Here is a 17,318-nt window from a genome sequence, read left to right as displayed (position 1 = left end):
TGTCTTTCTGACCATTTTCACCTGAAAAGTTACAAACTTGGAAAGGGATAAGTAGATGGAAGTGACTTTGCAAGCGAACATTTTGCAAGAGTGAACTTAACAGATGAATTTTTCAGTTTAAACTCAAGTTCAACACAATGCAACAATGTAACATCTTAACACATCTAGTGCACCCGCAAACACACCCAATTAAGGTCAAATTCGAAAAACCCCCAAATCCATGAACCCTAATTTTGCCAAAGTGCAAATTAAACTCAATTTCACAGTTAATTCAACAACCCAACATGATAGATAAACTTTCCCTAGTCTATTTCACCACAATCTAGCAAGAACAGGACCAAATTTCGACTTTCAAATTCTAGGGTTCATGGACCTACGAATTTGAATTTTAAAACTCAATACCTTGCTCTGGATGAAAGGAAATGGTGAATGGGTGGTGAGGAATAGACTACAGGGGCGAAAGCTTGGATTTAGAAACAAGAAGCAGTTGATTTGGGTGAGAATTGAGAAAGTTTTGGGGATTTTGGTGTGGATGAGTTTGAGAGAGTTTGTGAGTTTGTGAGAGGAGGGGAGAGGGATAGAGTTGGAGTCGCAGGGTTGGGGTAGGTTTAGGGTCGTCCGGTTCGGTTTAGGGTGGTCTAGGGTCGGTTTACTTGAATCAAACCGGGGTTTAGAGTTAGGAAACTTACCTGGACCGGGTCGGGAGCGACGTGAGGGTGTCGCTGGGAGAGGTCGCTCCCGCGTCGTTTCCTCGCGTCGTGAGTCGATGAAATCGCGAGCGACCTTGGAGTGTCGCTCTGGAAAGCTCGCTCTGAGCTGGAGCGACTTGAAGGTGTCGCTCTAGGACGTCGCTCTGGGTCAGTTTTTGAGCTCCGTTTCGTCGAAAACGCGAGCGACTCCGAGGTGTCGCTCCCATAATCTCGCTCCCAGCTGGAGCGACCCTTCGGCCTCGCTGTGAGACCTCGCTCTGAGGCGATTTTTCTTGATCCGACGACGAAAACGCGAGCGACCATGGAGTGTCGCTCTCGAAACCTCGCTCCCAGCTGGAGCGACCTTGAGGTGTCGCTGTGAGACCTCACTCCCACGCACGACTCCTGCTGAAAATGAACCGATCAAGCACCTGCACACAACTTCTCTCTCTTCTTTTTTTTTTTTTTATGCAATAAGATGAAAAATGGAAATTCCAATGCAATATGTACAAGGATACGCATGGGACTTCCTCCCAAGTGAGCTTGTTTTAAGTCCCGAGCTTGACTTTGCCTCCTTTTAGATTAGGCCGGGGTAGGATCAGACAGTGGAGTTGAAACCCCATCTTCCTCTGGTGCAGTAGCCATGTAGAGCTTAACCCTTTGTCCATTGACTGTGAAGTCTCTTCCATCAGTGCTCCACAAAACTATTGCTCCATATGGTCTAACCTCCTTGACCTTGAAAGGACCGGACCACCTTGACTTAAGCTTTCCTGGAAACAACTTCAGCCTAGAGTTGTAGAGAAGAACTTGGTCTCCTTCTTTAAACTCTCTCTTCAGGATGTTCTTGTCATGGAAAGCCTTAGTCTTCTCCTTGTAGATTCTTGAGTTCTCGAAAGCATCCAATCTTATCTCATCAAGCTCATGTAGCTGAAAGAGCCTTTTCTCCTTGGCACTCTTGATGTCAAAGTTCAGCAACTTTATTGCCCATAGTGCCTTGTACTCAAGCTCCACTGGCAAATGGCAAGCTTTCCCATACACTAGGTTGAAAGGTGTGGTACCCAGTGGTGTCTTGTACGCTGTCCTATAAGCCCAAAGTGCATCGTCAAGCTTATTAGACCAATCCTTCCTTGTAATCCCCACAATCTTCTCCAGGATAGATTTGATCTCCCTGTTAGAAATCTCAACTTGGCCACTTGTTTGGGGATGATAAGGAGTTGCCACCTTGTGCTTCACACCGTTCTTCTTGAGAAGTCCCTCAAGCAGTTTGTTAATGAAGTGGGAACCTCCATCACTGATTACAACTCTTGGAACTCCAAACCTTGGGAAGATGATGCTCTTGAACATCTTGATTACAACTCTAGCATCATTGGTGGGGCTTGCAATGGCTTCCACCCATTTGGAGACATAATCAACAGCCACAAGGATATATTTGTTGCCAAAAGATGATGGAAATGGTCCCATGAAGTCAATACCCCAGACATCAAACACTTCAACTTCAAGGATTGGATTTTGAGGCATCTCATTCCTCTTGGTGATGTTTCCTCTCTTTGGCAAGAATCACACTTGAAACAAAGTCTTGTGTATCCTTGAACATGTGTGGCCACCAGAATCCAGCTTGTAATACTTTTGCAACTGTCTTGAAAGTGGCGAAGTGACCTCCATAGGATGATCCATGACACTGTGCAAGGATCCCATCAATCTCTTAATTTGCAACCACTCTCCTATAAAGCTGATCTTTGCAGAGAATGTAGAGGTAGGGTTCGTCCCAGTAATATCTTTTCACATCCTTGTAGAACTTCTTCTTGGCATACCCTACAAGATTCAAAGGTTCTCTTCCTGTGGCTAGGTAGTTCACCAAATCAGCATACCAAGGTTCCTTCTCCTCTGTTGCTTTGACTTCTTCCAGCTTCCTACCAGTCTCACAAACTGCTATTACTGCTTCGATAGCCATGATCTGCTCTTCAGGAAGTCCTTCGTCAATAGGGACACCAGACTCTATCCTCAACCTGGACAAATGATCAGCTACTCCATTCTCAACTCCAGGTTTGTCCTTGATCTCCATATCAAACTCTTGGAGCAAAAGGATCCACCTCAAAAGCCTGGGTTTTGCATCTTTCTTGGCCAGAAGGTGTCTCAAGGCAGCATGATCTGTGTAGACAATGACTTTAGACCCAACCAAGTAGCTCCTGAACTTCTCAAAGGCAAAAACAATTGCCAGCATCCCCTTCTCTGAAATCTTGTGTCCTAGCACAATCCCTTCTTTGACCATGAAGTGACACTTCTCCCAATTCAGCACAAGGTTGGTGTCTTCACATCTCTGTAGGACCCTGCACAAATTTGACAAACAAGCAGAAAACGAAGATCCGTAGACAGAGAAATCATCCATGAATACCTCCACAACATCCTCAATCAGATCAGAGAAAATTGACATCATGCACCTTTGAAAGGTGGCTGGAGCATTACATAGTCCAAATGGCATCTTCGATATGCAAAGGTACCATAGGGACATGTGAATGTCGTTTTCTCTTGATCATTGGGATGTATGGGGATTTGGAAAAATCCTGAGTACCCATCAAGGAAACAATAGAATGGGTGATTTGCAAGTCTCTCAAGCATCTGATCAATAAATGGTAGTGGAAAATGATCCTTTCTAGATGCAGAGTTTAGTTTTCGGTAATCAATGCACATTCTATGACCTGTGATGGTTCTTGTTGGTATCAATTCATCCTTGTCATTCTTGATCACAGTGATACCACCTTTCTTTGGTACAACATGCACAGGTGATACCCATTTAGAATCTGAGATAGGGTAAATAACACCAGCATCTAGGAGTTTAAGAATCTCTTTCTTTACAACATCCTTCAGGTTAGGATTTAACCTTCTTTGATGCTCGATAGAAGTCATTGATTCATCCTCAAGATGTATCCTATGCATGCACAAAGAGGGTGATATCCCCTTGATGTCATCTAGTGAGTAACCTATTGCCTTTCTAAATCTTTTAAGTGTTTTCAAAAGTTCAGATAGCTCATTCTCAGTAAGTTCACTACTCACAATGACAGGGTAAGTTTCATTAGGACCAAGGAATGCATACCTTACACCATGGGGAAGAGGTTTAAGCTCCACTTTAGGTGCCTTTAGTTCACTCCAGTCATCCTGCTGGTTGTCCTCTCGTTGAGTGACTGAGACTTGTTGGTGAACCATCTGTGGAAGCTCCTCGTACTGGTCCTTACTGAAAAACGCCTGGTGTGAATCCAGCATCATCCCATAGGCAGTACTCTCCAGGTTCTCAATCACCTCAGTCTCCTTCTCTACAGTTAAAGCATGCTGTAGAGGGTCCTCTAGTGACAACTCTTCAAGGAGTTCATCAGCAAGGGCATCCATCTCTTCGATGTAGAACACTTGTCCTTGAACTGTTGGCCTCCTCATTACTTCCTTGATGTCGAAATGCAGAACGTGCCCTTTACCCAGATGGAGATCAATCTTGCCTTCTTTAACATTAACAATAGCTCCTGCTGTGGCTAAGAAAGGTCTTCCAAGGATTAAAGGATCTTGAGCTTCTTCACCCATTTCAAGCACCACAAAGTCTGTAGGGATCTCATAATTTCCAACCATCACTGGGAGGTCCTCTAAGATACCCACAGGGTACTTCACTGAACGATCAGCCAATACCAGAGAAAGTCTACACTTCTTGTACTGAGTGAAACCCAGCTTCTTAGCAACAGATAGGGGCATCAAGCTGACACTAGCTCCCAAATCGCAGAGACATCTATCAAATACCATAGGTCCAAGAGCACAAGGTAATGTAAAGCATCCTGGATCTTCTAGCTTCTTTGGAATGACCAGTCTCTGAATGATAGCACTGCACTCATGAGTGAGAATCACCATGCCCTCCATCTCTTTCTTCTTTGCAGCTACAGCATCTTTGAGGAACTTGCTGTACTGAGGGATCAGCATGAAAGCATCTATAATGGGCATTGTGACTTGGACTTCACTCATTTGCTTGTCAAACAAAGCTTTGTACTTCTCTAGCAGCTGCCTCTTGAATCGACCTGGGAATGGAAGCTTGGGTTCATAAGCAGGAGGAACAAAAGAGTTTTCACTTGCAGGAGTGACGACTTCACCATCTTTAACTGTTTTCTTCTCTTCTCCAACCTTTCCTTTTCCTTTTGCTTCCACTATCTTTTCCAAGATCTCGTCATTGATCTTCTCATCAACAATCACCACTTCATCATCTATGGTGATGGCAACCCCCTCACTTTGTTTCTCAGCATCCTTGGTGAGAGTTCTCTGAGGTAACTCCTTACCACTCCTGAGAGTGATAGCTTTCATGGTTTCCTTGGGGTTTTGCTCAGATTTACCAGGTAGAGAACCTTGTTGGCGATTTTGTTGAGTGTTCATGGCAGCAAACTGGTTCTCCAAAGCTCTGAACTTGTTGTTGAGCTCATTGTAGCTCCCATCAATCTTTGAGTGAAGATTCTTCAACTCATAGCCAACATGCTTCTCACTTCTTGTTTGAGACTCCAGGATTTGTTTCAGTAGAGCATCAGTGCTGCTGACTTGAGGAGTGGAGGTAGAGGGATTAGATTGTTGTTGGGAAGAATGGTTGCCCTTGTTGTTGAAACCAGGAGGAGGGTTCTGCTGAGGTTGATAGCTGCCTTGCTGATTGTTCCGAGGCTGATAACCACTCTGCTGGTTGTTGGAATAGGACTTCTGTTGGTAGTTGTTGTACTGAAAGTTGGGTTCTTTCTTGTACCAGCTACCATTGTTGTTGATGAAACACAGCTCTTCCTGACCTTCCAAACCCTCAACTTCATGGACAACAGCTGGTGTCTCTTGGCTTGGGTTGCCGACAAAGTGCAGCTGCTCTTGGGTAGCTTTATCAGCAAGGAGGATGTCTATCTTATCCTGTAGAGCTTTCAACTCCTTCCTCGTTTGCTTATCCTCAGTTCTACTGCTTCTGTCGTGGTCTCCACTGTAGACTGCATCACTCTTAACCATGTTGTCAACCAGCTCCTCTGCATCCTCCTCAGTTCTCCCCAAGAAGAACCCATTACTAGCTGTATCCAGTCTGGCTCTGTACTTAGGGAGAGCACCACGGTAGAATGTGCTCAGCAAGCTCTCCTTAGAGAAACCATGGTGTGGGCATTGAGCTTGATAGCCCTTGAATCTCTCCCAGGCTTCACTGAAACCTTCCAAGCCCTTCTGTTGAAAGCTGGAGATCTCGTTTCTCAGCTTAGCAGTTCTTGAAGTAGAGAAGAACTTCTCCAAGAATGCTTTCTTGCAGTCATCCCAAGTGGTAATGGAGTCGCTGGGTAGAGACTTCTCCCACTGACGTGCCTTATCCCCCAAAGAGAAAGGGAATAGCTTGAGCTTTAAGGCATCTTCGGACACACCATTGGTTTTTGACAACCCACAGTAGCTGTCGAACCTGTCCAAGTGATCAAATGGATCCTCTAGAGCCAAGCCATGATACTTGTTGTTCTCGATCACGTTGAGGAGTCCTGACTTGATCTCAAAGTTGTTGGCTGCCACGGCGGGTGCTCGGATTCCCAATCTATGACCATGAATGTTGGGACGGTCGTAAGTGCCAATGGGGCGAGCTGCTCGCTGTTGGTTAGGTGGGCCATTGTTGTTAGCGCCATTGACGCCTGCATCTTCTTGATGGACGTCTCCCATGTCAGTGTTCAGTCTCTGCAATTGAGCCTGATGTTCTTCTTCTCTTCTCTTTCTAGTACACTCTCTCTCTAAAACCCTGATGTCTGCTGCTCTTGGAACTAGGTTTGATGGACCCCTACTCCTCAAGTTCATACACCTGTAGATTAAAGGGAGGTGAAGAAGAGTCAGTAACAAAAGAAAATAAAAATGACTTAGTCTCAAGCAATTGACTAAATCTCAATGTTTAAATCTACTCAGAATTTGGCAACGGCGCCAATTTGATGTTAGGAGTTTTCAAGGCTCCTAAGACAAATGTTGTAGTATAAAAGATTGTCGAACCAGTTCTGAGAGATATCAAAGCACTGAGAATGCAAGTAATCACTTAATCTAAGTGCAACCAATGATTTAGATGGGTTTTTAAACTATGACTAATTAAGAGGAATAACTAAATGATACTTTCTTAACTATTGGAAAAGAGAACTCATGGATATAGGGATTAGACCTCGGGTGATCAAGTTTCGAACTAAAGATGGCAAACGATCAATCAATCTATTAACCTTAAGCTTAGACGCAATCCTAAACAAACTCTATGTCTAGATGAATGTTCATTTACTAAACACAATTCAAACATCAAATGTCTTTGGTTGAATATATGAAAGCAATCATTACTAACAAGTCTATTAGCTATCTTAGCATCTCTAACAACAAATGTCTTTGGCAGAGCATGCTAAAAGCCTAGGAGAGTTGTCTCGGGCATTTCATCGAACACCTTTCGGGTGAGAAATGCCTAAGGATCAACAATTGAGTGGCCAACTCAGAAGATGCTTTATGTTCACTCTACTAGCAAGGAAATATGAATGATCTACACTAAAACATCCTAGTTCTAACCTAATCACCCTTAATCTCCCTAACCCATGAATTCAAAAGGTGATTACTCACTAATCTCCATGATCCCTCTTAAACCCATGTTGGATTTCAGATTAATCATGTAGAGAAATACAGGAAAATAAAAGGAACACAGAATTTCAATAACAAAATTGATCAATTGATTCAAAGAGATCACTTTCCAAAGGTTTTTGGTGGTTTTTCTAAGAACAAAGATGATCTGCCTCCTGGTGGCTTACAGAGTAATAAAACATAGGTTTAGAAAATAAAAACGTGCATCATGAAATGACCAAAATGCCCTTGAGAAATCACAAGTTCGAGCAGAAACAAAACACGGAGCGACCTCAGCCCGTCGCTCCGACAAGTCGCTCCAGGCTTCGGGAGCGACCTCGCTGTGTCGCTGCGAGAGGTCGCTCCGGGCTCGTTCTCGCGTCTCCGGGTGATGAAAACGCGAGCGACTTCTCCCTGTCGCTCTGGTATGGTCGCTCTGAGCTTCGGGAGCGACTTCAGCACGTCGCTCTGGAAGGTCGCTCCGAGGTGTAAATGTGTGTCTCCAGACGTGAAAACGCGAGCGACCTTGTGCAGTCGCTCTGGATGAGTCGCTCCGGGATGCGGTGCACAGCGACCCCATGCCGTCGCTCCGAGAGGTCGCTCCGGCAGTGCTCGTCCAAAGATCACTCTAATCACCTCCTTTTGAGTTCCAAATGCACCCAAATGTCTCCAGAAACTCCATGTGGTACTCAAATACCTGATAGAGACATATGCATGCAAAATGCAACCTAGACATGGCTAAGTCCTAATCTATATGATGAAAATGCACATGAATAAATGGATAAAACAATGTAAATATGCAAGATATCAACGTGTGATAGGGCTAGTTACCCTCGACCGTGTAGCTGCATTACGATGCGAAAAGTGTGTTATCCGAGCCATCAGCTTTTTAGACTTTGTGTTTAGAGTCAATGGGCACAAGAAGGGAAGTGGTATGGACTTCGTATCGAGATAGGAACCAATGGCGAGAGGCAGTCCTCGACGATCGATAATGATCAAACCACTCGTGAAGAGATGCTTGTTTACGTGATTGCTTTATTTTTTGCATTGCATATCTCTTAATATAATTGATCTTTGTTGCTTGATGTTTGATGCATAATGGTGGGATAAATAATTGTTAGGAAACCCGACTCACTGAGCAAAATAGTTGCTCATTAGACTCTTTGTTTTGCAGGTAACCCGTAATAGGTTCCATTTGGGATCGGAGGAGCACAAAGCTGTTGGTGTAGATTTGCTACCTTTTGCAAACATGTACGTTTTGTAATATGTAAGATATGGTTTTGAATATCGGCTGAGCATGTATAAAGTTTTGATGTGGTTGAACTTAAAGGATATATGAATAAGAAAAAGTTTGTGAAATGCTTGGATTCCATATATGATACTAGTTCTAGTCCGGGACGAATTAACTAATGGTTTCAAACTCGGGTTGCAAAGCCTTAACTTGGAATCGCTAGGAAACCCATTCTTGGACATATGATCTTGGAATTTCGGATCTGATCCGGGAACCTCGGGTCAAATGTTTGGACACGTGGTAGTAGTATCTTCGATCTGGTTAGAGTTCTTTAGTTCTTTGTGCATGTTCTTGTTTGATTGGTGCATGGCAAACTAATTAACTTTTACTTATTCCAGATCGGGGGTGTTACATGGACCCATAAGTTTTCCAGCTATATTTGTGGGGTAATGTTGGATTTAGCAGCTTTGTTCAGTCCATTAAATTGAAATCATGTATTAAGGGAATAACAGTTACACACTTCGTGGTTGTGTTCATGTGATTTTAATATGGATTTATGAGTCCATCCCTAGTTTAAAAAATAAATATGGGAATCATATAGAAGGAGGTGATGTTCCTCTTTTGTCATGGCCGTGATCTTGTACTCATATCAATTTCTCAGACTTATGTGCACAAGAAAAGAAAAAGTATTAGAAGGTATGATTTTAACTAGTGTATGATTTTACAACTCAATGTCTGATTTTTTTAAAAAAAATTTTGTACATTACAATGCAGGTTCGTGTATGACATATGATTGTAAAGACATTGGAAGATATATATCCGAAATGGGTCGAGGTTGAACCATATACTGATTTGATAACATGATAGTTGACATCCTCAATGATCAGCTAAACGATAAGTTTTGGGATGTAGTGCCGCGTACAAAGTGCAAGAAGAGAAAAACTCATGTCAGCACATAGAATGTTTCCAATACAATGGATGCGAGCCTCTCCACCAAATGAAAGAAAGAGAAAGAAACTGCTCCATAAATAGTATGTAGCAAGCCTTATTAAACATGTTGTTCATTTTGTTAGTGGTTAAATTGTTTTGGTGTGTGAATATTGAAGGAACACATCATGATTATAAGCTACTGTGGGGATTGGCGTTAAATGTTTGTCTCAGTTTTGCAATTCCTAGTAGCAATGAGTTGTAATGTTTTATACATACAATTTTCTGTAATCGATATGCAACTACTTGAATGATTGTAATCGCCATATAGTTACAAATACTATTTAAATTTATATGAATTTAATTGTTCATATGCACTTAATAAATAATAAACCAAAAAAATAACAGCTATAGCTTGAGTAAATTTGAGTAGCACTATTTTATTTTTTAGTATCTCGTGTTTTAGTAATTAAGTTACTTCTATTACATGGTTGTTTAAGGAATATATTAGGGGTGTTTAGGGTTAGGTGGCCACTATTTTGGCACTAATTTGTCACTAATTTGTCACAGAAATAGCGATAACGTAGTTGCCATATAGTTTCAATGTATTTGCTATTGTATAATATCACTTTTTCAAATGTAATATTGTTTAATATCATTACTAGTAAGTTAATGAACAAAATAAAATCTATATTGTAAATACGTTTGAGACATTTTAAAAAACAATTACATATCAACACCTGACATTACTAATTTCAGAATAATATAGAAGCAAATATTATACTATTTTAACCATGTAGGATTATATAGCACGGCGATATATGGTGACTCCTATATAAAATGTTTTTTTTCTTAGTCGTCCTTAATCAACCCAATCTCGAATAAGATTATCTTTACACATTATGACATATGTTTATCTTTTATATAAGAAAAATTGCAAATTAATAGGTATGTTATTAACCATAATTAAGTAGCAAATTTTCAAATTAATATGATATTTATTATAATTTGTAACCAATTTGTAACCATATATTGGAAATAGTTGCTTTATAGTCTCACAATTTGGCTCCAAAAAATTTACCCCTAAATTTTGTCTAATTTTCACATTAACCCGCCTAATGTTTCAGAACAAACAATTTACCCACCATAATACGACCACATTACACATTTATATTAAAAAGCCCTTAAGCATCATCCCTTTCTTCTTGACCTAATCTCACTCCTCACAGAGTTAAATTGATGTCTGCGATCGGTAGATCACTAAAAGTTTGCGCAGGTGGTTGTGGCACGAGTCACGGTAGTGGTCACGTTGGGAGTCAATCTGGTGGCGTTAATAGCTCTTTCGGAAGAAGTTACTCTGCCTCGAACCCAAGTACTTCTAATTCAAGAGATTTAGTGTCTCTCCCTGTACAATACACACATACTCAAACTTCTATCCTAGAGAATTCACCGACGCCGGAGCCTCAGCGTCATCCACCGCACTTCCCTGGTTCCTCACCGACCAGTGATGATTCTTCTTTTCCAACGGAACACAATCCTCATCTAACGCCGAATCAAGACCTACGTCTTCCACCACCTCAAAATCCAGTGACTTTTGATGATTTTCTGGCAATTCCTAGACGTGAGAACTATCTTCCAGTCTTATCACTGGTTACAAGAGACGAGTACTACTTGGTAAAGAAGTTCACTTTATTTATATTGAGTTTGGATTGTGTTTGGCTAATTTTATCGGCTTTAGAACACTATACTTGATTGTGGATTTATATGTTTTGTCTCAGTTTGGTGTTTTCTATTCTCTTTTAAAGTTTTTTCATTTCATTTTGTTGTTTTATATAACTTGTAAACTTTGCCTAAGTCCGCCATAGCTAGTTCTTCTATCAGTTTATGGTTTATTTGCTTCATAACTGTTAAATTTTTGTGCTATCTTGTTTATATTTGCATTCTTGTCTGAATTTATTTCAATGGGTTGATTGCAATATTTTGAACCCGACCCGGACACTGAACCGGACGACTTACCGGGTCGCTGGGTCACCGGGTCGACCGTTGATGAACCGCGGATTAATAAAAAAACTAATTTTATTATATAATAATATATTAGCTATGAAAATAAAAATATAGAAAAGAAAGTTTAATATTTTCTAACACATAAAATAATAGTTTGAATATGTATATATTTTATGTTTAGAAACATTTAGAAAATACTTAACTTAAGTTTTTCAATTTTTACTTTCATTTGACATACAAAATATCAAAAAATAGTCTAAACTATTTAAAATTTTCTCTAACAAGATAAAAGTTATGACATCCAAAAAAATCAAGACATAAAATTCATAAAATATTTAAATGACTAACGTGAATAATAAATTAAACTTCAAATCCAAAATAAACCAAAAATAAAAGATATTTGTAATAAATTGTCAATAACAGAAATAAACTAACAACAAATTCACATCAACTAATTTTGGTTTCTCTACTACCGTTCACTTCATTTTTTTCAGGTGGTATAGTGAAATCTTCATCAAAATCTAAAAATCACAAATATAAAACTGAAAAGAAAAAACCTAACTTCTTCTTTTTTTTGTCACCACCTAACTTCTTAATTGAAAACTTAGAATATAAAACATAACTAAAAATTAAAAAAAAAAAAAAATTATTTATTGGTTCAACCAGCGTCGGGTTCCGAATTTTAGTGGGTTTTGGCGGGTTTTTGCAGGTTTTTAAATATTGGGTTTTTCACAAAACCCAACCCGGATTTTTTCTGGGTTACCAGGTTTACCGGTTTAACCGCGGGTCCGGGTCGGGTTTCAAAACATTGGTTGAATGTGTAACAACTTTAATATTTCATCTTCTAGGTTTGATCGTTATGGTGGGAAGCTGGCTTGAAATATATCAAAGCTCTTGAAACCCAAATTTAACTCTCCTTATTACTGCTGGTCAGAAACGCCCCCTAAATTTGAACGTCGATATTTTGAAGACTTTTCGGTAAAAAAAATCCTTATTTTAACTAACAGACTTTTTTGTTTCAAACTTGCTTAGTTAGTTACATACAATTTTTTTATGTGTAGCAAGGACATCATTGGGATAGCTCGATCACTACACTTGTACAAGATGAGGTTGATATCATCTGTTTAAATCGGATGAAAGGAATTGTGTGTCAAGAAAAAGAGGAAAGGCATACGACCACTTTGGATTGGAAATACATTATTGAAAAATATGTGCTCCTACTGGGCCACTGATGCTGCCAATAAAAAGAGTAAAACTGCATCAAAATGTCGGAACTTTGACCGTAGTGGACTTGTTCCTTTCAAGAACTTTGCAGGACAAATGTCCTTTTTATGGGTTCAACAAAATATGGTAACATACATCCAAAAGTAACTCAGCCAATTATAAGGTTTCATATTTATCTATCTGACGTTTATTTTATGATTTTAGGAGGAAGAATTGGGAAGACATGTGAGTATTGGAGAAGTGTTTATAACGACACATACAAAGGCTGACGGTACATGTAGTGATCTAAAGGCTCAGCAGATCGCCCAAGCTTATAAAAAAACTAGACAAGAAATTGTCCCAGGTTGAACAACGCTTTTTTGAGAATTGTGGTGGTAGTTCTTATATTGCCGAGCTTGCCCAAATGAAATGAACTAGATATTTCTTGAGGTAAACCATTTCACAATTTTAAAAGTATAAGAGTCATTTGCCTCTTAATAAAAAAAGGTATTTTTAAAAATGTCTTTTTAGTGATGGTAAACATGAATAATGACACCAACAAAGCGGTTTGGTAAATATGAAAATTCCCCAGTAATTATAGTGATGGCATTTTTATGTAAAGCATTTACATTGTGAGACGTATCATGCATGTCAGATATTTCTTCTGGTAAAAATCTCAAATTATCTTTTGACCACAGAAATCAAAAACTCATATGAGTAACATATTCGGTTTACACTAAATTTTTCAATTTTATCTCATTATCCCAGTCTCAAATAACATCATCTAGTTCGAGTCTAACTTTTTCATTTCTTTTTACTCTCGAAACCTTCAAACTTTTTAAGCGTTTGGAAAAAAAAATCACAATTAATCCATCAACAATGCTTTACCTTCCTCACTCTGCTGCTGGTGATTTGACTATTTCAGACTCTTTAACTGAAATCCTAACCTTATTTACTCCGTTGCGGTGATTCTTTAACTCTAGTGATTCTTTAACTTTGGAGCTTGTTCTATATCATATATTCAACATGGAAGATTTGATTAATTCATTTTGTTCCCTTCTTCTCATTTTATACATTTTCAATAAAAATATTCTTAGATTTGAATCAATAATTTTTCTCTGTCATTAGAATCATGCATACATTTTTATCATTTTGTAGCTACTCCCCTTATCCACACTTCTCCGTCCATTCTTTTCCCTTCAACCCTTTCACTAATTGATGAAACAATTTTAAAAATATGGAAGAATAACAAAACATATATAAAGGGTTTGACAAAATAAACGAGAAAAATATATGTTGACAATTCATCCGCCAAAAATTGGCTCATCCACAACTTTCCGTCCGCAACTCTTTCGTCCATATCCACACACTAGTATATAACACAATATTCACACATTGGCTGTATTGCATGTATGATATTCATGATATTGTATCAATATTACGATATATTTAAAGCTTATTGATTATATTTAAGATATGATGTGGATGTTGTATCCATATTATGTTTATATACAAAGTTTATGTATATTTTTATATTATGATGCTATTCAGGTTATTAGTTCAAAATTTAAAATTAGACCAAACTTACATTTCGAGTTATGTATAAGAGATTATTTTATAACCCATTAATCTCAAATATTTTCTTAATATTTCTTCTTCTATGAAGATATTTATGTTCTCGCAATGATGGAAGCTAAACTCATACGAAGCGGTCGACAAAAATAAAGCCCACATGGACACTTTATTAGGTGTGTGACATTGACTCATTTCTAATGCACATGGTACAATACAAGAAACCATTGATTTTGCACCTACAATATTAGTCACTAAATGGTTATAGATATGGATTTTGTAACTCATTTGCGAGTACGTTATATGAATACTTGTGTTTTGAAACCCGACCCGGATCCGCGGTTGAACCGGTAAACCCGGTAATCCAGAAAAAATCCGGGTTGGGTTTTGTGAAAAATTCTATATTTAAAAACCCACAAAACCCCGCCAAAACCCACTAAAATTCGGAACCTGATGCTGGTTGAACCACCGGTTGAACCAATAAATAATTTTTACTTTTTTTTTTAATTTTTAGTTATGTTTTATATTCTATGTTTTCAATTAAGAAGTTAGGTGGTGACAAAAAGAAGAAGTTAGGTTTTTTTCTTTTCTGTTTAATATTTGTGATTTTTAAATTTTGATGAAAATTTTACTATACTACCTGAAGAAAATGAAGTGAACGATAGTAGAGAAACCAAAATTAGTTGATGTGAATTTTGTGTTAGTTTATTTCTGTTATTGACAATTTATTACAAATATCTTTTACTTTTGGTTTATTTTGGATTTGAAGTTTAATTTATTATTCACGTTAGACATTTAAATATTTATGAATTATATGTCTTGATTTTTTTTTTGATGTCATAACTTTTATCTTGTTAGAAAAAATTTTAAATAGTTTAGACTATTTTTTGATATTTTGTACGTCAAATGAAAGTAAAAATAGAAAAAGTTAAGTTAAGTATATTCTAAATGTTTCTAAACATAAAATATATACATATTGAAACTATTATTTTATGTGTTAGGAAATATTAAAACAGAAAAGCTTCGTCGCAGAATAAAGTGGTTGCAAATCTGTTGATAGTTTGCAATTAAATTGTAACTACATAATTAGTGGTACATTAGCCACTATACGCCAACTCAAATAAAGGTTGCAAATATTTTATATTGTCATGACTAATTAGAAACTTTCTTACTTCACAAAATGTTTGTCAATAATTTGCTTGTACTTTAGTTTATGCAGTCCTAATGTAGTCAAAAATGTTAGTGAAATATAAGCAACTATATTACTTTATGTACTCTCAAATAAGTCACAAAATATAGTGATTGCTTTGCAACTACATTATTTTACGTAGTCTCAATTAAATTATAAAGTATAGTGACTACTTTCTACTAAAATATTTATACGTAGACACAATATAATTAAAAAAATACAGGGACTAATTTGTGACTACATAATTTGTTGAGAGTTGCAGTATCGTCACAACACATAATGACTAAGTCGCAACTTCCTTTTTGTGTAGTTTCAATTACACATAATATAGTGACTACTTAACAACTATGTTATTCGTATGTTGTGGCAATGTAGTTAGCGTCATAATAACTAATTTGTAACAACATTATTTGTATGTTTAGTTGCTAAAATTATAATCTGAAATTAGAAAATTAATAAAATCCAAGTCTGATATTAATTTTGGAACATCTATTGAATTCCTTAAAGCTTACAATACAAAATACAAAATATTTAGATTTTCCTTTTATACAAAAAACAACTATAAGTTATGAACTACTTATGGCATATAAGTAGTTGCTGCGGATAGATATGATGCGGTCATAAAATCCGAGAATTTTGGGTCTTTACCTTGCATATAGGTGACCAGCATCTTCAAAATATTTATTTGGATTTGTTGCTCAGCAGCTCTAGCTGTGGTTTCAGCATCACGTATAGCATTAGCTGGTACGGTTTCAGCATCACATCGAGCATTAGCAGCTGCTTGCTCTTCAATTAGACATTGAGAATCTTGAAGTTGAACTTCCTGGATTTCTCAAAATATCACATAGGTATTATGAATGTGGTATTTTGGCAATTTCTCAAAATTATTTCAATAATTATAGCTTAATAGGTCTGTAATCTATTTTATTCTCAGGCATAAGTATGAAAACTAATACAAAGATCAAGAAAAACTGCAATAACGGCAAACAATAATGCACCAAAAAATTTGCTATCTTTTCGTGAAAAAATAAGTGTGTGGAACCTACTATCACTATGCATACACATTAACTTTTTCTTTTCACTTCTATATAAATGAACTATTGTGTATGATGCAATAATACACCATTCTTTTTTTCAAAGAAAAAAATTATGTTTCCCTTCTTCTTCTTGTGGTATAAATTTTTTGTTTTTATTTGTAAATATGATATATTTTAGGTATTATTATAACATATTATCAGCATGATCACTCTTTGAAACGACAAATATTATATATATAACATATATATCATAATTTAATGGCCGGTATACTATATATATATTTTTTGTAGTGGTTATTTTAAGCACTATTATTCGCTTAAATGTGAGCTGTTTGTCAACTTATTATTATATTTGGTTTCTAAATAGCCATATCATTTTTTTTTCAATAAATTTTGGTCGGCTGACTTGCCGCATAATTTACTTAATAGTTACCATGGAGTTTTTTATCACCATAATAATATTATTGGCCACCTGTATATAAATCTTATGAAATTGACTAGATTTGATTGACTACGTACTTATTATAATATTTTGAAACAGATTTTTGGTTCAAGCTCTTTAATGGAAACGATCACAAGGAAAGTTTCTTAAAACTTTCATATTTTCCAAACAGAAGTGAACATTAATTTTCATCTATACATACACTAATATTTCAGTCATTCATTTCATTCAAACATTTCATCTTATCTCAAATAGTTTTCAAATAATTTTTGTTCGATTTTTTCTTGCAAGAAAGATGATTCGTTCGTTTTTTTATGTGTGGTTGTACTTTTTCCTTGTACGTATGGTCTCTTTGTCGAAAAATTTGCTCATGAATAGTTCACCAGAAATGTAAATTTACTTTTCTATGTGTTATTTTTCTTGTAACTACTTC

The 17,318-nt window shown here is 37.3% G+C and overlaps 1 protein-coding gene, 1 long non-coding RNA gene, 1 other non-coding gene and 1 pseudogene across 3 annotated transcripts; 2 read left to right on the top strand and 2 right to left on the bottom strand.

The window, feature by feature from the left end:
• Window positions 1-1,166: 1,166 nt before the first annotated feature.
• On the bottom strand, window positions 1,167-5,551 carry LOC117134228 (annotated as a pseudogene).
• Window positions 1,272-2,363, bottom strand: LOC117134348. Its single transcript, XM_033292623.1, has 2 exons — window positions 2,251-2,363; window positions 1,272-1,857 (listed from the first exon to the last, which is right to left on the bottom strand). Exons 1-2 carry the CDS (start codon window positions 2,361-2,363, stop codon window positions 1,272-1,274), a joined length of 699 nt encoding a protein of 232 aa, XP_033148514.1.
• A 266-nt stretch (window positions 5,552-5,817) lies between the features above and the next one.
• On the top strand, window positions 5,818-5,924 carry LOC117134572. Its single transcript, XR_004458756.1, has one exon. It is a non-coding gene; the product is annotated as a small nucleolar RNA R71 (small nucleolar RNA).
• A 2,392-nt stretch (window positions 5,925-8,316) lies between these two features.
• LOC103849352 lies at window positions 8,317-13,125 on the top strand. Its single transcript, XR_629412.2, has 4 exons — window positions 8,317-11,112; window positions 12,291-12,420; window positions 12,504-12,792; window positions 12,871-13,125. It is a non-coding gene; the product is annotated as an uncharacterized LOC103849352 (long non-coding RNA).
• The last annotated feature ends 4,193 nt before the right edge of the window (window positions 13,126-17,318 follow it).

Source organism: Brassica rapa, chromosome A05 (assembly GCF_000309985.2).
Source record: "Brassica rapa cultivar Chiifu-401-42 chromosome A05, CAAS_Brap_v3.01, whole genome shotgun sequence".
NCBI classification, from domain to species: Eukaryota; Viridiplantae; Streptophyta; class Magnoliopsida; order Brassicales; family Brassicaceae; genus Brassica; species Brassica rapa.
The sequence above is the reverse complement of the archived record's forward strand: the minus strand, read 5'-3'. Positions and strand labels throughout refer to the sequence as shown.

Coding starts and splice junctions, on each gene's coding strand:
- LOC117134348 (XM_033292623.1), bottom strand. CDS start 2,363: ATGGATCATCCTATGGAGGTCACTTCGCCACTTTCAAGACAGTTGCAA. Junction 1,858..2,250: donor CACAAGACTTTGTTTCAAGT/GTGATTCTTGCC, acceptor GATTTCTAACAG/GGAGATCAAATCTATCCTGG.